The sequence below is a fragment of the Equus asinus genome, chromosome 2, assembly GCF_041296235.1.
Source record: "Equus asinus isolate D_3611 breed Donkey chromosome 2, EquAss-T2T_v2, whole genome shotgun sequence".
NCBI lineage: Eukaryota > Metazoa > Chordata > Mammalia > Perissodactyla > Equidae > Equus > Equus asinus.
Genome location: NC_091791.1, coordinates 65,895,439 through 65,917,473, shown reverse-complemented (window position 1 = coordinate 65,917,473; position 22,035 = coordinate 65,895,439). Strand labels below are relative to the sequence as shown.

Here is a 22,035-nt window from a genome sequence, read left to right as displayed (position 1 = left end):
CTAAACTCAACTTTTTACATGACTTCTGGGTTCCATTGGCCCTCGTGGTTTGGGCACTAGTGTCAGCAGGGTGAGAGAGAGAGACACACCTGTGCTGGGGTTTTCTGGGATTTAGGGACGGACAACTATTAAATCTATAGTTGGGGAACTTAGACCAGGTTTGGTCACATAGTAAATTCGGAATTTGGAGTCAGATTTAAGGCACAGCTGCCCCAGCTGTTCTTGCGCCCAGAACAGCAGGATTTCTGTCCAGCCCCTCCTGGGGAGTGTGGCTACTGTGCTGAGAACATTAGATATGCTATCAGGTGGCCTCAGGAACAGTTCAGGTTCTCAGCCCAAGATCAGAATCCACTAGCTGTCGGGCAGCCAGGTGGTTCTGGAATGGTGCCTGCCTGTGCTGGCTAGGCTCAGAGTTCTAAGGCACCTGGACCATTGTAGAGGAGAGGGCGGGGGCAGCCAGACTTCTCAGTCCCTAAACCAGTGCTAGACTTCACGATAGAGGTGCTTGCTTAGCAGTACGTGTGTACAGCAGCTGCTCCTTAAACAGAATCGGAACGCGAGAGTTTGGCCCGTTCATCTGGATTGTCCTCTGAGGAACACTAACCAATCCAGATCAAAGGCCATTTGGCTACTTCACATGGTGTTTTATATATGGATGTGTTTTTTACAATTTTTTTTCAGATACATTGTGTTTGAATTATATGTACAAATATCATAATATTCACCCATTTAAAGTGTACAGTTGAGTGACTTCGTATATTCACAGAGTTGTGTGATCATCACCACGATCTAATTTTAGAACATTTTCAGCACCCCAAAATGAAACCCCTTAAACATTAGCAACACATGCTTATGTTTTGGAGGTAGGCAAGTCCAGTGACTGGAAGGACTTCTTGCAGGGAGTCCTTCAAGGGAATGGGCAAGCAGCCGCAGTCAGCAGGGTGCCCTCTGAGGTCCTTGACTGCTCGCCTGCTCTGGGGATAGCAGCGTGAGCTTCAGTTTCCCCCTCCTGAGCCATTTGCCTGCCACTGGCACCAGTGCCAGCCCTAGCTGGTACCTCGCCCTCCTTGTCTCTGGTAAGGATGGTTTGTGCCAAATTATTTCTCCTTTAGGAGACGGCATATAAAGTCTGCCGCTTCATGAAGGTGCATTGGCCAGGTATTTGTAGTACAAAGGTGTGAGGCATTTTCTGATTTGAGTGGGTTTTGGAATTGCAGACCTTCAACTTTTTTTGTTTGATTTTTCTTTCTTTCCTACCTCTCTTTAGCTCCCAGCTGCCAAAGGCTTTGTGGCTAATAGCTTTTATTCCGGTTTGACGCCAACTGAGTTTTTCTTCCACACAATGGCTGGCCGGGAAGGTCTAGTTGACACGGCGGTAAAGACAGCTGAAACAGGATACATGCAGGTAACTTGAAGAAATATAGGCCACTAGCAATGGAGCACGACAAGACTCTGCGGATTTTGACTGCTGAGTATTTACGCATTTTGTACCTGAGCTATCATTTATCCAGGCCTGGTATTTAACAGGAAATATTAAGAAATGTGAGTGCCCTAGAAATAAACAACGTAAAAAGGTAACATGTTCCATATCATCCTATGTACCTCAAGTGATCAAGACCAGGCCAGACCCACACATACCAGGGCTCTGCTAGAGGAGAACAGGGACTGGAAGTGCATCCTGGGTCATGACATTGGACCGCCCTGAGCCTCTGTTTCCTAATGCTTAAAGATGGAGATGACATTACATACTTCTTAATTATTGGGAGAACTCTGCTTCTTGCATTGCAATTGTTTATGAAACTCATGTCATTCTAGTTGACTCCAACAACCTATTCCAGCACCCGAGGGAGGGCTTGGGCACTTGGAGGGATGGCTCTTTCTCCATTGTGCATGTGGTTCTAGGATAACAGGCTTGGGGGACAGGGCTGCACTGGAGCGTTTCCTGTACCTGTGCTTTTCAGACGGCCACAGAAGTAACCCGAATGGCAGAGGAGTGGAAGCACATCCCTGCTTTGTTCTTCCATAAGACCACAAGCAAAGGATTTCTTTTCAGTCTCTACTCTGCATCATAATCTTTATTTGTTTGTTTGTTTTTCAATGTTTTTATCTACTTACAACACCAGATAAAGTTACCACTGCAAGTTCCTGGGCCGTGAACTTGCTGTGATGTTGTGTCCCCATTCTCCCCACTGTGGATCCCAGTTTGAGAACCATGGCCCTTTGCAAGCCAGGAAACCAAGATTGATAAACCAGAAGTGTGAATGAGTGGGCCAGAACAAACAAGGTTGATGAGGATGAAAATGGACTCGAATCAGTAGACACTTATTTCCATAACCTTTTCTGGGCCTGGGTGTCATTACTGATACTTCCTTTGTAATCATCTTTTGATTGGAAATTGCCCTCCAGTTTTGGAGTGTGCTGCTTTTGTCAGAAACCCAACAGACTGTAAAATGCTTTTACCGCTCTTGCCAGAATGTCTTTTGACTTTTTTTTTTTCGTTTTTCTCTTTTGAAGTAGAGAGTATACCTTTCCCAGAACAGTGTGTTAACCTAGAACAAATTAGTTCTGGCATGAGGGATTTTTATTTGAGTTGCCTGAAGGAAGATTTCTTTCTCTTTAATTCACTGAGCCACCATCACATTGCTGGCTAGAGTGTTCTGTTAGTAGAAAGTTCTCCCTAAGCAGATTTGAGAAGTGACTGCTGCCTGCTGGTTCAGACACAATGCTGTCCCTGTTCTCTCTCCTTTCCTCACTGTCCCATAAGAGGGCCTGCACCTGATCCTTTGTAGTTCATATTGAAGTCCACAGGGGTCCTGGATTAAGTTGTGTTTAGAAATGCAAAGCTGTTGCATTAATTTATACCTTAGGGAGAAAAAGGGAAGGGCAAGGAGCCTAGGGGAACAGTGTTTGCAGAGTCCTTTGAGGGTGATGGGGTTGAAATTGCATGTATTCTAAACCACACTAAAGTGCTGGAGGTTGGAGCATATTCTGAATCCCACTGCACAGGCTCATGAGGTGCTCTTGAGGTCAGGGGGCTATTTTAAGGGATTCCTAATAAAAGGTTTTTATGTGATTAAAGTGCTAGTAATCTTGAAACTTAAGAGTTGCAAATCTCATCCTCTGCACATGTAACTAGTCTTCTTAAAGCAGCCGAGCCTTTTTTCGTCTCCTCCTTTTCCTTTAGAGAAGGCTTGTGAAGTCCCTGGAAGATCTTTGCTCACAGTACGATTTGACAGTGCGAAGCTCTACGGGCGATATTATCCAGTTCATTTATGGGGGAGATGGCTTAGATCCTGCAGCTATGGAGGGAAAAGATGAACCCTTGGAGTTTAAAAGAGTTCTGGACAACATCAAAGTAAGACTTAGCATTATGTCTGTGGTTAGAGTGTTTTCAAGGACATTTCTTTAGAATGGAGGTACCCTTTGGGCTGTCACACACAGGTAATGCTCAGTCTAATGTACCCGGCTACTGGGTTAGTATTTGTGTGTGTGTTACTCTGCACAATTTTCCCAAATACTAAGGGAAAAATATTTTCCCACGTTCAGAGTCTAGCGTTGCTAGTAATCAAATGTCAATAGAAGAGGGCTTTGGCTTCTGTGTCTGTGTGTGACAGAGCCCAGTTAAACGTCATGGGTGTTGAGAAGCAGGAAGATTTCACTTTAACTGGAAGTATAATTTAAAACAACCTTTTTAGGAGATAATTTGACAATACTCACCTGAATTTAAATGTGGGTACCTTTTCACCCAACAGTTCCACTTATAGGAATTTGCCCTACAGAAATGATTTAAATGTGTCAAGAATGTTTTCCAACGTTGTTTATAGTAGAGGCAAACCATCAATGGAGGACAGGTCTAATCCATATGGTCTGTCCATACGTTAGGATAATATGCAGCCTTTGAAACTTTGGGGAGAGGCCAGCTGTGTGGCGTGGTGCTTAAGTTCAGCACACTCCGCTTCAGCAGCCGCGGTTTGCGGGTTCAGATCCCAGGTGCAGACCTACACCACTCGTCAGCTCATGCTGTGGCTGCAACCCATGTACAAAATAGAGGAAGACTGGCACAGATATTAGTTTAAGGCCAATCTTCCTCAACAAAATAAAAATAAATTAAAAAATAAAACTTTGGGGAAATCCTAATAGCTTGGGGGGTGGAGGGTATTTTCACATGTGAAATGTTTGGGGTTTTTAAAAACAATAATTTGTATTTTTAAAGCAAATCTGAGGTGGGTTAAGGGTTGGGGAGTAATGGGACAATACCCACTGAATAGCCCAGGAGTCTTTGTGTAAGATGGAGTATCAGTTTATCCTGTTTCACCTTCATGTTAAAGGTAGAGTCTAAAATTTGTCTTGGAAAAAAAAATTTTGGGTTGCTAGAAGCTGACTCTGAGCAAGGTCATTTTGTCTCTTGTAAATTCTTTCGTTGCGCACTGCCCCCTTCTCTGTTGCTCCTACACATCACGCTTTCCTTTGAACACTTGAGGCAGTCTTTCCGTGTCGGAGTGAGCCTGCACTCAGTAAAAACGAACTCATCCTGACCATGGAATCGATCATGAAGAAGAACGAGTTCCTCTGCTGCCAGGACAGCTTCCTGCAGGTGAGCCCACGGGGATGGTGGCACCCGGCTTAGCTGACGTGAAGAAATGGCTTGCCAAGTGCTGACAGTGAATTGTATAAGCTGGGGAGTGTTTAAGAGTATTTCTGTGTTAAAAATTTCAAGAATGGCCTAGGCAAAACCTCACCAACCATCACGAAGAATTTATCTGATGTCTCTCTTAGTTTATGTCTTTTACACAAGTGTTTCCCTGATAGAAGAAAAAGGCTTTAGTGAGAGAACTGCTTTTTTTAACCCTATCCTTGTTGACCCCCTACAACCTGCTTTCTTATCCTGTGGGCCAACTCTTCCCTCAGTCATTCTGGATCCCAATAATTTTTATTAGTAGCGTTGTTTTAATATCATTTAGTTTAAATTGCTTTTTGTCTTACCATAGTATAGATCAGAAATCCATAGAGTCCACCTGCCTTCTTCTTTCAGGGAGCTCTTACCTTGATAGCAGGTTTTTTGTTTTTTTTAACTTCACTGTCCTACTCAAGCAGCTCCTTCCTGTTGATAGTCTTGCTTCTGATCAAAAGCAAAGGGATACAGGAATCAGTACATGGTTTCCTTGGTGTACTGATTGGTGATTCAAATGTAGCACAGAACATCAAGAATGTGTCCCTTTAAGTAAATCGAAAATAAAAATAATAAAAAACTTAAATAGGGGCCAGCCTGGTGGCATACTGGTTAAGTTTGCACACTCCACTTTGGCAGCCCGGGATTCACCAGTTTGGATCCTGGATGCAGACCTACACACCGCTCATCAAGCAATGCTGAGGAGGCATCTCACATAGAAGAACTAGAAGGACTTACAACTAGGATATACAACCATGGACTGGGGCTTTGGGGAGGGAAAAAAAAGAAGATTGGCCACAGATGTTAGCTCAGGGCCAATCTTCCTCAAAAAAAAAAATAAAACCTTAAATAAGAATGTTTTAGTTAAGGGAAGTTTTCACTCCCTTCTTTCACATGTTAAGGTGTGAAAGGTGAAAAAGAGACTCTTCCAAATTTTAATATAATTAAAATTAAGAATATGTCTAGGGCCAGCCTAGTGGCACAGCAGTTAAGTGTACCCATTCCACTTCAGCGGCCCAGGGTTCGCCAGTTTGGATCCCGGGTGTGGACATGATGGCACTGCTTGGCACACCATGCTGTGGCAGGCGTCCCACATATAAAGTAGAGGAAGATGGGCACGGATGTTAGCTCAGGGCCAGTCTTCCTCAGCAAAAAGAGGAGGATTGATGGGAGATAGTAGATTCCTAAAAAAAAAAAATAGAATATGTCTAGACTGAGTGCCTTTTTATTTCTTTTCCACAGATTTTCTCTTTTTTTTTCTTTTTAAGTAACAAATTTGATTGTGATTTGGTTTTTCTCCTGATTGTATGTACATATTTATCTTTCTGTTTATCCTCAAAGACCTTAACTGAGACAGGTTATGAGAAATATAACAAGGTAACGTACTTGGCATGCTGTGTATGCTGAGCATAAGGGACTTAACTTTACAGCTCTCCAGCTCTTTGGAGCACCGGAGACAGCAGATTTCTGTCCTGGTTCTGGCAGACATGGCTTCCCTGGTCATCACTTTGGGCTGGTGCCTTTCTTGCCTTTCACAAGGTTTAACGGGTGACCCTTGACCAGCAGTATTTGTTTATTCGGTGAACCCCTTTTCAGCCCTCACTATATGTCACATGCCCTGCAGCTCCCGGGGACACAAACTAAATGTGTCCTTGCCCTCCAGTGGCTCACAGTCTGATGAACTCAGGTTTGCTGAGAGCGTCCAAAATCCACTGGCCGCAGCAGGTTTGTCTGAGCCCCTGAAATGTTCTCCAGCCCTCCCCCGTGCCAGAGCTGAGGCGACGGAGGCAGCTCATAGGTGGCATCGAGCCCTGGCCCAATGCTCAGAGCTGTGCTGTAGAGTGAGTGTGAGAATTTAACTGTGGGTTAATCGTGTGATTAATTGCCTGCCAATTGCCATGTTGTGAGTTCCCTCTAGTATGCATGGGTTGGTTTAGCTGAATTCTTAGTAGCTTGTTTCAGTTTTCATTTCTGCAAAGTGAGCCTGTTTTTTGTTACCTAACTTCCAGAATATCTGTCCTGACTTTTGTGTAAGGAAACTCATTTTTTTCAGCAAAGCCACTGGACATGTCCCCATGTGGGTGGCAGCTGAAAGATGTCGTTTCCAGTGCCTAAGCTGAATAGTTATAGGTGTGTGCTCTTTCACTGCCTGTTGTGCAAAGTTCCCCACAGAGGAAAATCCCCGGGTCTGCTTGGCCTTAGGTTCTTGCTCCAGTTTCTCTGTGCCAACAGGTGGGGCCGCCTTTAACACCTGGCAATCGAATGACAACATCTGGGCCAAGAAGGCTTTCAGAAGCTTGCTCTAAAGGTTACAACTAGAGCTAGACAGTAGGCTCAGGGAGAAAATAACCCATGTGGAAGAAGCTCTTCACACTGAGGACAGAGAGGAACAGTTACATGGCAGCCCCCACTGTTAGGCAGAGCCAGGCCGGGAAAGGTTGTTCCACGGCCCTCTCCAGCTCTAATTTCCATCTGGTTTGTAATAACTGACTGTATCTGAAAATGTGGCCTCAAACTCCTAATTAATTAGTAAAGCTGGAGAAAGAGTTTCTCTTTAAAAGAATCTCTTGAGAATTTTCAAGTTCTTATAAATTAATAAAAGTCCTTTCTGTGTAGAATGATAGCTGAGTGGCACAGTAACCCTCCATGTATTTCCACACTTTCTCAATGAGAAGAGTTGGCCAACAAGAGTGGTCATGAGAAACTTGTGTTCATGAACAAGGGACAGCCAAGATGTGATGGCCCCCAACTCCAGGTACCCCTTGATTGCCCAGGCTACTAGGAGACAGACCGAAATTCCCACTGGGGCAAGGACCTTGCAGAAAACCCCTGCCCCAAGAGCAAACTTTGGAGAAAGTATCTGACTTTCTGGAGTGGCGTGTCGCCTTGGCCAAGCCCTGGGCCTTATTCAGTCCCTGAATGCCCTCCACTCTAGAATGCTGGAGCTCATGCCGTGCTACCTCACAGAGGTCTCACCAAGCTGGGCAGCAGCTGACTGAGAAGAGCCCACGAGCCATGGACCATGTGGACACAAGATGCTAAAGCTGTTTAAACTTGAGAACATAAAGTGTTAGTGTTTGACTTTCAGAAAAGTAGCAACTAGAAATAGCTAGGTAGTCTATGGGAGACTAAAGAGGTTTATTTTTGTAAGGTTAGGATAAAACTGGCCTAGTAAGTGTTAAGCTCTCTGTAGGTGCCTTATAGGATTTTATTTTTGCTAAAGTGGGCTTCTGGTTCAGTCTACTTTTTAAAACATTTGTTTTGACAAAACATTAGACGTTGTCAGCTCTGTGATACAGACTGAGTAGACTTTGGGCATGGCTTGCTGGTCTTCTCCTTACGACCCCTCAGGCGACCTCCACATCAAGAAACAACACCTCATGAAGCTTTGCAGCCAATACAATATGCAGTCCTCCCTTGGGCCAGCCCACTGGTCCATCCATGTGTGTGAGTCTGTCCTCAGCCAGCCACACAGAGCAGCTGGACGCCTACAGTTGGCCAGAGTGCTGTTCAAGCTCCCTGCCAACACAATTTGTCCAAAATCATTGAAGGAAATTGTGCTTCCCAGAGGGCTGCTGAGGAGAAGGAAGTGGACGCTCTCCACTCTGTCCCAAATTCTGAAAAATGCACCTGGATCAAACCAGAGCAGCTGATTGCCAGCTCCCAGGACTGCACTACAGCAGCCTCTGCGGGATTGCTGCTACTGCGTGGTGTGTGCCATCGGCTCGCCTGAGAAGTGCTCTAAGAGTCAGTCCCATAGTGCTTGATCTGTGAGCCCCTGGGAGCAGGACTTGGCTGGGCGTAGCTCGTTACAGCACATCCCACCCTCTCTGTAAGTACTCCCTGACGGGGTGCTGGCTGAGCCTGGCTCTCGGAGTGACCGTGAGGCTGGGTTTACTGCACAGACACACTATAAATTGTGAAACAGATGGGTTTTCCCCTTTGAGTGGTTGCCAGAAATCTTAGGTCCATAGTCTCTGGCCCTGCTCTGTGGATCCCCCACATGATGTACTTTTCGCCGCCTTCCTTGCTCCATTCTGTCATCATCCCGGGGCTTAGAGTGCTCTTCTTAAATCCAGCAGGAATAGCAGATATGCTGATGTTTCATTTCTAGCTATGAGAGTGTTTCCAGGAGTCCTTACAAATTCTAATTGTGTATGGGAAGGGAGCGTGAGCCTGGCGGAGTGATGCAGTGGGGAGAGTCAGAGATAAGGAGAAGCTGGGTTTGGGCAGGGTTTCCTTTGAAATGAAGGCAAGCTCAGAGCATGTGTTTGAAATGTATATGGTGTCTACTAAGCTATGCTTTAGCTTGTAATATTTAATTTGATCAAAACTCCAGAAGAAACCCTCAAAAATTAATCATTCTGCAGACTGAAAGTACCAATAGTATAGTTATACTTGTTCTGAGCTATGTGAATGAAGGCAACGTGGTATGCCAGGAGAGCAGAAGAGAAAGCGGCAGGTGGAAGGGGTTATCCTGGTGTCACCCCCATGTGCTCTAGACGGACAGCATAGCAGGGCCGGGAGAGTGACTGGTGCATGCTGGTGCTGAAGCATCATTGGAGTAAAAAGGCCTTAGAGACACCTAAACCAATGAATGATGTGTCCAGGGTGTGAATGGTATGGTGTATTCCTGGGAAAAGCATTTTGTACATAGAACCTGTATCCATGTTGTATCCTTTATAGTATATATTTAGCTATCACTAAAATATGATGGATTTGTCATATTACTGAAGTTTATAAAATGAATCATGTCATTCAAATTACTGAAGAATACACAACTGATGTTTGCTGTGTAATCTTTCAGGAAATAAAAAAATTCATCAAGGGAGTTTCTGAGAAGATTAAAAAAACCAGAGATAAATATGGCATCAACGATAATGGCACAACAGAGGTACGGCCTTCCCGGGCATGTTCAGATGGCCAGACATTCCAAGGCTGCCAGCTCTAACTCTGCTGGCTTTTGTTCTTCCAGCCCCGTGTGCTGTACCAGTTGGACCGGATCACCCCCACCCAAATAGAAAAGTTTCTGGAGACATGTAGGGACAAGTACATGAGGTAAGGATGCTGGTTGTCTCAGACTGCCAGGCAGTCATGTGGTCTCTCATATCCCTCCCGTTTCCTCAGGGAAACAAAAGTCCTGGGCCAGCACCGAGTATTGCTATCAGTATTTGAGCAGGTTCTCTCACCTCTTGTGTAGGGACTTCTAAGTTGTAGAAATAATTGCACAGAAACTTCCAGATGTCCTCTCCCCACAGAGAAACTACTGCTCCATTTGGCAGGTGCCTGCTGCTCTGTCCGCATTCAGTACCATTTGTTAACAGAGCTCTTAGATCGTCTGCAGGCACTAGACATTGGGGTCCGGTCATTGCACGCTGACCACAGTAGTCACACAGTATTCACTTTCATTCTCAGACCCCTTTGAGCTCTCATCCCCCTGTCTGCACCTATCATTGATCTGTGCCACCTTCTTCCTCTGTCACAACCACAGCCTGGCTTGTCGCCAGTTCCTTCCTGACCCTAATGGCTTCTGTATTTTTTCTGTTGAAAGGAGATGATCAGAAGCTTTCCCCAGCAGTTTTGCTGATAGGGACAGTTTTGCCAATAGCAGTTTTGATAGGGAAAATCCATATCTTTTTCTTCTAGGGCACAGATGGAGCCAGGTTCCGCGGTGGGTGCGCTCTGTGCCCAGAGCATTGGCGAGCCAGGTACGCAGATGACCCTAAAGACTTTCCACTTTGCGGGCGTGGCCTCCATGAACATCACCCTGGGTGTGCCCCGGATCAAAGAGATCATCAACGCTTCCAAGGCCATCAGGTGCCCACCTCTGTTTCCCTCTTCTCACACTCACCTGTCACATTCCTTGAGACCCAGTGAATTCCCTTGTCATATGCATACGTCTGATACTCTCATGGGCGGTATCTGTCTCTGAGCAGCATGCTTGTGTGAACCATATTTTGGTTTAGAAAAACCCAAACTGGAAAAAATAAGTTCAAACTAGATACCGTCAGAATTGAAGCAGTGGTTCTTTATGGCCACAAGTCACACGAAAGAGAGAAATGCGAAAAATGAATGGAAAAATTGGGGCAATGTGTCAGTATAGATTTCATCCTTTTAATGGCATTAGTCCCAACCTAACTAGGCCTGACTGATGTGTCTCTCACTTGGGCTGTGGCCATAGTCCTTGACCCCCAGGTGATTCCATGATAGGATTTGTAGGTGATCTAAGACTAGAAAAGATAGAAATATATTACAGTGTATTCAATGACAAAATCATAATTCACCTGTGATCTGAATCTTAAGAAAATGACGACAAATAGCAGTAAATGGAAGAAAGCTGCACTTGGTTCTAGAACAGCCACTGCAGATGTCCAGGGTGGCAGGAGATGTGCCTGCCTCATCTAGGCTGCTCAGGTCTCCACCAGGGGTGTGTGTTTCAGGGATGCCATCCAGACAGTGAGAATGGAAGCTGACACTTAGTGGTTGGAGGAGCTGAGAGTGTCCTGGAGAGGAGAGAATGGGGACGAGAGGAGAGCGATGGAGGAAGCTGTAAGACACCAAGGGTCGGTTTACTCAGGGAAAGTAAGTAAATTACCTGCTTGTTAGGTCCAAAGAGGAAGAGGTAGGTTCACTTGGTGAGGGAGAATTTTCTGAAAGTTGTTCGTTCACCGATACAGTGGGTTGCCCCATGAGCTCCAAAACTCGTAAATCTAAGTGAGAGCGTGTGTGAAGTAGCATGCTTGACACAGTGAATGCTCAGTAAATTGCAGTTGCTTTTCACATCACAATTCTAAATAGCACTCAGATTTTAAAAAGCAGCGGTCTTCAAACAGACGCAATCCTTGGGCTGCAACTGTCTTTCTTTCTGTCTCCTAGCACTCCAATCATCACAGCGCAGCTGGACAGGGATGACGATGCAGATTATGCTCGCCTCGTGAAAGGGAGGATTGAGAAAACCCTCTTGGGAGAGGTAAGGAGAAATCCCTCATGATAACAAGAAAAGATCAGCAGTGTTACAAGGCAGAGTAAGACCAGTCGCAGTGGATTTACCAGTGTGTCCCTAGTACTCTGTCCTTAAAAAAAAGTGAACAATGTATGCTTTTAGGAAAGGGGAAAGTGACTGATTAACAGCCTCATCTTTTGACACCACAGATTTCAGAGTATATTGAAGAAGTGTTTCTTCCTGATGATTGCTTTATCCTCGTCAAGCTCTCCCTGGAACGGATTAGACTTCTGAGATTGGAAGTGAGTCACGTAACTAAGTGTGTAGAGGAAGTCATCCCCTGTTAGTCCCGAGGAAGGCACTGATGAACTAGGGCAGGAGCTAAACCAGGCACCAGAAGCGCTGCAGAGGCTTGTGTCAATTTCTGTTCTGTATAGGTCTGTTCTGCCTTCACATTCCCTCTTTCTAAACCTGACCCTGATGCAGACATTGCCATCTAAAGACACGCAGGAAATTATTTGGAATTTTGTGCAGGCCACAATACCTGCTTACTGTGATACAGTATTACAATAATGGGTCTCCTTGTCCATCTTCCCAGTGTCTGGAAGGACCAGAGCACCAGCTGTGTCTTACATATGTGTGGCCCCAGCGCCCAGCTAGCTAGCTCCTGGCTAGCTCGGTTAATGTTTTTGGATGGGTGGTTTAACCTGCCTTATATATTGGTGTTTACGTATAGGTAATAGTTGAAAGATTATCAGTCTGGGACAGACTGAGGCAGTGGTGCAAACTGGGTAACTTCCTGGCACCTTCCTCTTTATCTCAGGTAGTAGAGTCTATACTAGTCTTAACACATTCTCCCAGCCCATTCTCTCGAGCACCACGTTCATGTGTTGTCTGTATGACACTTGACTCAAATTGAGTGGCCAGTTCTCCAAGTTGGGGATTTCTCCAGCTGGGCTCTGGCTGCCTGCCTTGTGGCTCTGTTGGCAGAAGAGCTAGATCGTATGGAGGAATATAGCACATGAGCAGTTGTAATATCAGGTAAAGGGGAGGCTTCACTGAATCTTTTAAATTGTCTTGATGTGGGGCGGGCCCGGTGGCGCAGCAGTTAAGTTCGCACATTCTACTTCAGCGGCCTGGGGTTTGCTGGTTCAGATCCCAGGTGCAGACATGGCACCGCTTGTCAAGCCATGCTGCAGCAGGCATCCCACATATAAAGTAGAGGAAGATGGGCACGGATGTTAGCTCAGGACCAGTCTTCCTCAGCAAAAAGAGGAGGATTGGCAGCAGATGTTAGCTCAGGGCTAATCTTCCTCAAAAAATAAAAAATAAATAAGTTGTTTTGATCTCCAACCCCCCACCTCCCCGGAAGCTCCCTGGAACCTGTGCATGTTGCCATGAATTGAGCGCGCATTTTCAGTGAGGGCAAAAATAGGTTTGTGGGGCAGGCAGGGGGCATGAAAAAAATCTCTTTATGAATAAAGCACAGATATATATACATAACAAATACACAGTATATTTCTGGTATTAAAATTTCACAATGGGGAGAGAGGTTAGGAAAAAAATGACTGAAAAGGCTTCTTAGAGGGGCAATGATAAAAAAAAAAGGCTGAGGAGCACTGGAATCAAAGGCTCCAGAGCCTGTCACTAGTGTCCTGGGCGTGTGGCCCACACCGGGCCTCCTTGCAGGTAAATGCTGAGACAGTGCGGTACTCCATCTGCACGTCCAAGCTCCGCGTGAAGCCTGGCGATGTGGCTGTTCACGGGGAGGCTGTGGTGTGTGTCACCCCCCGAGAGAACAGCAAGAGCTCCATGTACTACGTGCTGCAGTTCCTGAAGGAGGACCTCCCCAAGGTGAGGCACAGCGGCCGCGGCCCTGCCCAGCCTAAGGCCTGGGGAGGGGGAAGGGACAGACGCGTTTACCTCTAATGTGAACACGCAGTTGCCGGGGAGCCCTGATGACTTTGTCACTGCTGAGACTGAGGGTGGCACCCCACTTCTTCATTTCTTCTTTGCCATATCCCCAAGGAATCGGTCAATTTTTTTCCTTCTGAGCACTGCCACACCAATTCTTCATGTTAGAGTCCTTTCTGTTCTCTCATAAAACTGATGGTAGAATGGGGTGCAGTCCCCTGAACTGCTTTTTACCCTAATCCCTGGAACAGCACACTGGCATTTTGAAGTTTGGTGTGTTACTGATAATCACCACTGAGAAAAAAGGGTGATCATTGTAACAAACCCAGGGCGTGACATTCCTAGTTCTCACAGCCACTGGGGTTTCTGAGGCTCCCAGGTTGGTGGGGGCTGTGGGCACTGCAGGGTCTCGAGCCTTCTGTGTGTCTGAGTGCAGGTGGTGGTACAGGGCATCCCGGAAGTGTCCAGAGCTGTCATCCACATCGACGAGCAGAGCGGGAAGGAGAAGTACAAGCTCCTGGTGGAGGGTGATAACCTGCGGGCAGTCATGGCGACCCACGGTGTGAAGGGCACCCGCACTACCTCCAATAACACGTATGAGGTACCGCTTAGCCCAGGGTCACCTTACAGTCATCCTGTCTCCCTCAGAACTGCCTGCAGGCCTAGCTGGTTCCTGGCACACTTCTCTGACCCTGCTGTTTGCTCTGGGTCCACCACTAGAGATTGCCAGGCACTCTTTCCTGGAAAAGGGTGCGGGGGTTTGCAGTGAACCTGCAGGGCAGAGGAGGACGTGGAGAGAAATAGTAGCATCCCAGAAGTGGCTGCTTCGACTCATCCTGGCTCTCCATAGGTGGAGAAGACTCTGGGCATCGAAGCTGCCCGGACAACTATCATCAATGAAATCCAGTACACGATGGTTAACCATGGCATGAGCATCGACAGGAGGCACGTGATGCTGCTGTCTGACTTGATGACCTACAAGGTTCGTGGGAGGGACCTGGTCTCCCAGGGTGTCTCAAACCCAGTCTCAGGAGAATGAAGCTGCCAGGCTTCTAAGACATGTAGAATACATGGCTGATTACCACCATTGAAAGAAAATAAGGTGTCACCATCACTCAAAAACCAAAGCCTAGTGGTAGGGGCTGGGTGTTCTGGTAAAATTCCAGTATGAAAATCACAAGCTCATGGCATAAGGTGGAGTGTTGTTTTTGTCCTTTTTAGAAATTTTATCCTAGGGCCTGGCCCCGTGGCCAAGTGGTTAAGTTCGCGTGCTCCGCTCCAGGCGGCCCAGTGTTTCGTTGGTTCGAATCCTGGGCGCGGACATGGCACTGCTTGTCAAACCACGCTGAGGCAGCGTCCCACATGCCACAACTAGAAGGACCCATAACAAAGAATATACAACTATGTACTGGGGGGCTTTGGGGAGAAAAAGGAAAAAAAAAATCTGTAAAAAAAAAAAATTTTATCCTGTCTATTGTCTAAAGTCCAGAGATTTCCATGGCAAACCAAGGTATTTATTTCCTGTTAAACCCATTTATCATACTTTTTCTGTAAGCATTTCCAGGTAAAAGATAAGTTAACATGATCTAAAGTGGGAGACTGGGGAGTATTGAGGTCTGTTGGTTGGTTATTTTTTTTCCCTCTTTTTCCTACAAAATGTATTCCCTCCAGCAGTGCCGTAGGCAGCAGGTTTTCATAATGCCTCCCCTGCAAGCCTGTACTGTATTACAGAGTGTTGAGAAACAAGGTGGAAGAAGTGATCCGTTTCCTACCACCTTGTGGTAAAGGCTGTCGTCTTTCAATCTCCCTCCATTCTTCTGTATCCATGTCGAATGGTACTGTAGTTGCAGTAAACAGCAAGTATGCTGTTTTTATCTTGACTCTTTATTTAACATTGTAAATGTTTTTCGTGTTGTTACGTAGTTTTTATAAATATGCTTTTTTAATGATGGCACAATGTTCCTTTGAATGAAAACACCTAAATTTACTTAACTCTTTCCCTACTTTGAGGCTTTTAAATTATTCAAGTTTTGAGTTCTTTTTTCTCCCCAAAGCCCCAGTACATAGTTGTGCATCCTAGTTGTGAGTGCTTCTAGCTCTTCTACGTGGAATGCCACCACAGCATGGCTTGATGAGCAGCGTGTAGGGCCACGCTCAGGATCTGAACCAACAAACCCCGGGCTGCTGCTTTTCTTTTTTTTTTTAGGAAGATTAGCCCTGAGCTAACGTCTGCTGCCAATCCTCCTCTTTTTGCTGAGGAAGACCAGCCCTGAGCTAACATCCGTGCCCATCTTCCTCTACTTTATACATGGGATGCCTACCACAGCATGGCTTGCCAAGGTGTGCCGTGCCTGCACCTGGGATCCAAACCAGTGAACCCCAGGCCGCCGAAGCAGAACATGTGCACTTAATCACTGCACCACCAGACTGGCCCAAACCCTGGGCTTCTGAAGTAGAGCAAGTAACCTTAACCACTGCGCCACCAAGGCAGGCCCCAAGTTTTGAGTTCTTTGAGCTATAATAAACATCTTCAGAAGTACTCTTTTCTTTTTTTTTTTTTAAGATTTTATTTTTTCCTTTTTCTCCCCAAAGTCCCCTGGTACATAGTTGTATATTTTTAGTTGTGGGTCCTTCTAGTTGTGGCATGTGAGATGCCGCCTCAGTGTGGCTTGATGAGCAGTGCCATGTCCGCGCCCAGGAACCAAACCAGCAAAACCCTGGGCTGCTGAAGCAGAGCACACAAACTTTTACTTGGCCACCGGGCCGGCCCAGAAGTACTCTTTTTTTATTTGTTCATTTTTTTTTTAAGATTTTATTTTTTCCTTTTTCTTCCCAAAGCTCCCCGGTACATAGTTGTATATTCTTCGTTGTGGGTCCTTCTCGTTGTGCTGTGTGGGATGCTGCCTCAGCGTGGTTTTGATGAGCAGTGCCATGTCTGCGCCCAGGATTCGAACCAACGAAACACTGGGCCACCTGCAGCAGAGTGCGCGAACTTAACCACTTGGCCACGGGGCCAGCCCCAGAAGTACTCTTTTTTTTAAAAGTTAGATTGTTGGGGCCAGCCCTGTGGCATAGTGGTTAAATTCGGTGCACTCTACTTCAGCGGCCTGGGTTTGCAGGTTCAGATCCTGGGCACAGACCTATACCACTCATTAGCAACACTGTGGCAGCAACCCACATATAAAGTGGAGGAAAATTGGCACAGATTATCTCAGAGCTAATCTTCCTCAGCAAAAAAAAATTTCTTAATTCTAGTTCTCAGTTCTTAATTCTTTGTTCCTACTTGTGAGTGTAAGGATCCGTGTTGTCAGTGACTAATGGCCTCGTGGACACTGGTGGGACAGATAGCTGTTAGAATCCTGTTCAAACCTGAGATTGTGACTTGAACAGCTGCTTGACTGACTTTTGCTTATTCTGTTGAGGGAATGCAGTGGGCGTGATTTGGTTTTAAGCTTTTGCAAGTGGCATGAGTACCACTCTGACTCTTTCTCCCTTGATGCAGGGTGAAGTCCTGGGCATTACTAGGTTTGGCCTGGCCAAGATGAAGGAGAGTGTGCTGATGCTGGCCTCCTTTGAGAAGACGGCTGACCATCTCTTTGATGCTGCCTACTTCGGGCAGAAGGACTCCGTGTGTGGTAGGTTTGGTGTTTCTGGGAGTATCTCCAAAGGCGCTGTTTATAGCTTTGACTGTGGCTAGGGCTCTTGTGAGGTGAAGAAACTGAGTACACAGAGCTTTTATTTTTTAAGAATAAAGTCACAGATCACGGAATTGGAACTGATCCATCTTTTATTTCCAGAGGCTGCTTGTGGCATCCTGCATCCCCCTACATCTGTTAGAAGGCTTTTCTGTCAGTACAGATAGCTCTTGGTCCAGGAAGGAGAGGTTGACACTGGTCATGTAGGCGTTTTTCCAGCCCTTGGAGTCACACTTGGCCCCTCTGGTCCTGCACCCTCCGTGTGGTGCCAGGGCTGACAGTGCTCCTGCTGTCCTGAGTCCCTGGGAAAGGCAGCCGGCGTGCCTTTAACATTTGTTGAGCCCCTGTGCCAGGCACCTTATATGCTGGTATCTCCACACAGTTATGAGGTGTAGGCATCAAACCCTTTCACAAGGGAGAATATTGAGGGAACTAACATGCATGCTGTCAAGTCTGACTGCAGAGTCTCACCCCCCACCACACAGCAGAGCTCTGACGGGTGCCTGGGAGAGAGGGAGCATAAGGGGAGCTGTCACAAGAGTGCCTGCTGCCCACCCGGCCCTTCTCAATCCTGTGCGGAGTGCCATGACAAGACCCTGCAAGCCGAGGTGGGAGTCTGTGAGGGGCTGGGGCACAGGAGCCTGCCCAAGGTCACACGCTTGTAAGGCCCAAGCAGGGATTCCAAGCCTGGCAGCTATCCCCGCCGCCAGAGCTCTACTTCCTGCTTGCCATTTCCCATCTCACCTCCTACTCTTGTGTGGATTTGCCAAACAGGTGATGGTCAGGTGGGGCCCCAGTCAGAGTCTATGCCTGTTTTTTGCTCCTAAGATTCACTCTTTCTTCAAAAGGGACACAGGTTGCAGACGGAGGAAAAGAAAAATTACATAATTCTTTAAGGTAATGAAGGGTGAAAGGAAAGAAAAGGGAGCAGAGATTGGGGCAGGAGCACAGGAGAAGGCCACGGCAAAGTCAGAGGAAGTCTGCTTGACAGTGGGACTAAGCCCCAGCACCCCATCCTGCCACCAGGACGCTGGGCCTTTCTGGGCTCTGCAGCCCTGCCCACCACCACCTCTCTCCACCACCGACCCTTTGGGGCCTGGCAGGCTCACCCCGCCCCACTCTGAAATCTCTCCTCCTGGTCTTCTACACGCTGGAACTCAGTCAGCCCTCACTGCACGTTGGATTTGAGTTTGCTGGTTTGCCCCTCTGGTCCTCTGATGGCGCAGAGCCCAGAGCATAGTAGACACACATGCACTTGTAGAACCAGAAGCCTCATGCAGAGCCCGACATTTGGATCTTTATAAGCTGAAATGGAGCTTGGAGGAAGAATCTGCACCATCGCCCTACTCCTGTCACTCTATAGGGAGCCCTGCCTTCTGGTGTTTCCCGTTGGGGCTGTGGATCTCCAAGGCTTGGGGGTGCTCTTAAACTTGGCCCAGCCTCAACCCCTGAGCACAGTGAACAAGCTTCTGCTGCTGTTTCCAGGGAGATTGGCCTCTGCTGACTATCATTGTGTTGTTTGCTTTTCTTCTAGGCCCTAAGTTAAGGATGCTGGGTGGCAAACTCAGGCTTTCCTGAGCATCGTTCAGGATCCTTGTGTCTAAGTTTAGTGGTCTTGAAGGCCAGGCCTACAGAGTACCTGTGGTTCAGACAAAGAGGAAAACTGCTGAGCTCTCGTTCTCCAGCCAGCAGCTGGTCTATGAGCAGGCACTGCCCTGCCCCATGGTGCGGGAGTTCCCTCCACTGTCCGGGAGTCCCGTGCCATACCTGTGCCTCACAGCCATCTGTATTTCATGAATGAGGAGTAAAGTAACCAGCCCAGGTTCAACCAGTTGATGTGTAGTGGAGCTGGGACTCAAATCTGAGTTCCTGATCCTAAGTCAGTGGTCCTTCCATCCTGAAATCCCACCTGTGTGTTGAGAAGCTCTCTAATCTCCTTTCTGGTTGGTTTCAGGGGTGTCTGAATGCATCATCATGGGGATCCCCATGAACATTGGAACTGGGCTTTTCAAGCTGCTCCACAAGGCCAACAGGGACCCAAGCCCTCCCAGGAGGCCCCTGATCTTCGACACAAATGAATTCCACATCCCCCTTGTCACATAGCCCAGCGAAGAGGGGACCATTCCTAACCTCAGCTCCTTGTCCTGTCTGGAAGGGGACTCGAGACCAGCAGCTGACTTTGGAGCTTTGTGCTCCCTAAGATGGACCCTGATGTCCCCATGATGCCAGCAGTCAAAGAAGGCCCCAGACTCCCCTGGAGCAGCTCACCCGGTGACCCTGACCACACCACACTGCTGAGTTGGGAGAACTGAGGTTTGTTTGTTTGAAAACTAATTAATCTATGGACAGCTCAGCACCTCCTGCCCACTCCACCTCCCTGGACTTATGATGGAGGACGAGCCAGGCCTCTGCTCATTCTCACCTCGCTCGTCCATCCATTGGCTCCCAGGGGTATCTCTCACCATGACCAGGAGCCATGTCTTAGCCCTAGGGCGTGTTCCCGTTTTTCTGTTCCTCAGTCATGCTGGAATCTCTCTATGACATACTCATGTAAATATTATTTATTTGTTCAGTTTGAAGAATTTGGTCTTTTTCATGTTATTTTGGTTTTACTTTTGAAAACGAAAAGCTATAGAAACCAAGAAAGCCAGCATTGAAGCATCGCTGAAAAAACTGGTTAAGCAAATGGGAGCATCTGGGATTTGTAACTGAGCTGAAACTGTCATGAGGCCCAAGCTGCTCCGAAACATCTTTGACAGACACCCCTGGCAACCCCATTGTTTTTTTCTACTTCCAATCCCCATGTGGAGACTCTATCTTTTGACAAGAGTCAACCCTGTTCTTCATGGCCTGCAGAAGCCTTGCCAGAGTTTGGGGCCTGCTGAGGTGAGGACTGTTGGTGTACATGGAGGCCATGAGTAAGGCTAGTCCAAGGCCCCTGTGCTGCCTAGGCAGCGTCCATACCCCTCCTGAAGTATCTGTATATGTGCCCTGCCTCCCACAGCCGAAGAGCACACACAGGGCAGGTACAGAACTGGTGGCCTGAAACGTGGTGGGAGAAAGCCCTGCTGGCTTCAGGCAGGCACCAGCTTTACAAGGTGGAAGGGCCACCCAGACAGAAAGGGAGGAGGCCCACAGTGGGATGGATGTCACTTGGAGCTGGGGGTGTGCCCCAGTTGGCAACACATGCTCTTCAGAGTCTCTCTTCTATGACAATAGAAAGCACACGTCAGGCTGTGAGGAAAGAACCAGCAAGGTATCCAGGAAGACCCGCATTTCATTGCCTGCTTGGGCTTCTGCCGGTGACTGCACCATGACTGCTGGGTTTTCAAGGTTTATGAGGGGCTTCTGTGCAACATAGGAAAGAAATGTACATAGCTTGTCTTCTAGAGGGCAGAAGGGGTTTGCTCCTGGAGACACTGTTCTTTGTACTAAATTTGCTTCTTAGGAGTGGCCCAGGGCCACGGAGAAGAAATGGCAATTCCTGCAGCTCCCCTCCCTCTCGAGCATTTTCTCTGGAGTCTGTCCTTCCCCTCCCTCCCAGAGCCAAGTCCCCTTGTTCTGGCTCTTCCTTCCCCCTCAGGGGGCCTCGGAAGACCAAGCTGCTTAAGTTGGGAGTGAGATGATAGTGAAAAGTGGGGCTTTGGCCCTACTTTCTGGCTCCATGCCCTTCACATGGTCTACTTCTAAAATGACAGACGATTTTTCTCATGGTGTCAAACCCCTGGAAGAAACAGCGCAGACCGAAGAGATGTGAGTTTACTGTTGAGCAAGAAGACTGTTTGGATGAGTAAGGAGATGGATGTGGTGAAAGAAAAAGTAGAGGAGGCTCAAAGAATTCAAATAGCGTTTTCTATTATGCTTATGTTCTGTGGACATTCCCTAGTTGACTTCCCAAGTTCTAAGTTAATGCTGTGGTTCTACACAGTACTGTACTCTAAGGTCCTGAGCAGAACCATTGGTTCTTGGGTGTGTTAGAGTGAGTGCTTTCTCTCCCAGACTGATGCGATTCTGATGTAGGAATTCTTGACCTGAGTTATTTTTAGCTGAGGCTCAGGTTTAAAATGCTGTTAAAATTTGTGTTTTGGCCCTGTAGTCTCCCTTCACCCATGAGGTTGACCTACAGACTTCTCCTAGGGTATCAGTGATGTGAATAAATGCCATTTTTCTTTGTATTAAGCCCCCCTGAATCTTTAAACTGAGCTAGCCTGATTCAAGCCAAAGGATTAAGTCTGTTAGCACACTTTTTCAAGATTGCCACTTGAGACCTCACTGCAGGCACTGTTTCTCTCATACAACCTGCAAAGAACCACAGAGCGACAGTTGCCTTCCCAAAAACTTGCCTGGGAAGTAAGCCTCAGGCCGGATCTGATGCAGAACTACTGGAATACACGCAAGCACTAGGGGAGTGTGGACTTGGAGAGCGGGAGGGAATACCAGGGCCCACTTTCTTCTGTGTATGATCCACACTTGCAATGGGGGAGGAGAGATCATGGCAGCAGTGTGCTGCTGTGAGTAATAAAGATGGCACTGCCAGGAGCCTCCAGTATTGCTGGATTGTGAACTTCCTGGTGCTCACGATTCTGAGTAAGACATACTTTGATCACAATGAGTGCAGACACAGGGTCTGGTTTAGATCAGCATGTGGCAGTCTGGGAACAGAAGGATTATGTGAAGGAGCGCACCACCCAATGAGAAGCCGTGTGTCCTGCAGGTGCTGCTGGGACCGCTGGCATGGGCAGTGTCAGCTAGTAAGCCCTACTCTGCTCCCCACTGTGTGTTCCATGAGCAGGTGTTAAAATTCTCCCCGGTGT

At 47.2% G+C, this 22,035-nt stretch overlaps 1 protein-coding gene across 2 annotated transcripts in view; it reads left to right on the top strand.

The window, feature by feature from the left end:
• The window catches only part of POLR3A (RNA polymerase III subunit A), a 48,529-nt gene extending 27,133 nt beyond the window's left edge, over positions 1 to 21,396 (top strand). Inside the window, exons 19-32 of one of the 2 annotated variants that reach the window (XM_070491134.1) lie at positions 1,268 to 1,405; positions 3,185 to 3,355; positions 4,481 to 4,594; positions 6,011 to 6,046; positions 9,477 to 9,563; positions 9,645 to 9,727; positions 10,316 to 10,486; positions 11,546 to 11,639; positions 11,822 to 11,914; positions 13,302 to 13,466; positions 13,963 to 14,127; positions 14,377 to 14,508; positions 17,029 to 17,161; positions 19,176 to 21,396. In XM_070491134.1, the coding sequence (XP_070347235.1) occupies positions 1,268 to 1,405; positions 3,185 to 3,355; positions 4,481 to 4,594; positions 6,011 to 6,046; positions 9,477 to 9,563; positions 9,645 to 9,727; positions 10,316 to 10,486; positions 11,546 to 11,639; positions 11,822 to 11,914; positions 13,302 to 13,466; positions 13,963 to 14,127; positions 14,377 to 14,508; positions 17,029 to 17,161; positions 19,176 to 19,324 (1,731 nt within the window). In that variant the 3' untranslated portion in view covers positions 19,325 to 21,396. The remainder of the gene's footprint in view (positions 1 to 1,267; positions 1,406 to 3,184; positions 3,356 to 4,480; positions 4,595 to 6,010; positions 6,047 to 9,476; positions 9,564 to 9,644; positions 9,728 to 10,315; positions 10,487 to 11,545; positions 11,640 to 11,821; positions 11,915 to 13,301; positions 13,467 to 13,962; positions 14,128 to 14,376; positions 14,509 to 17,028; positions 17,162 to 19,175) is intronic. The other variant, XM_014837076.3, reaches the window with a different exon arrangement.
• Positions 21,397 to 22,035: the final 639 nt, after the last annotated feature.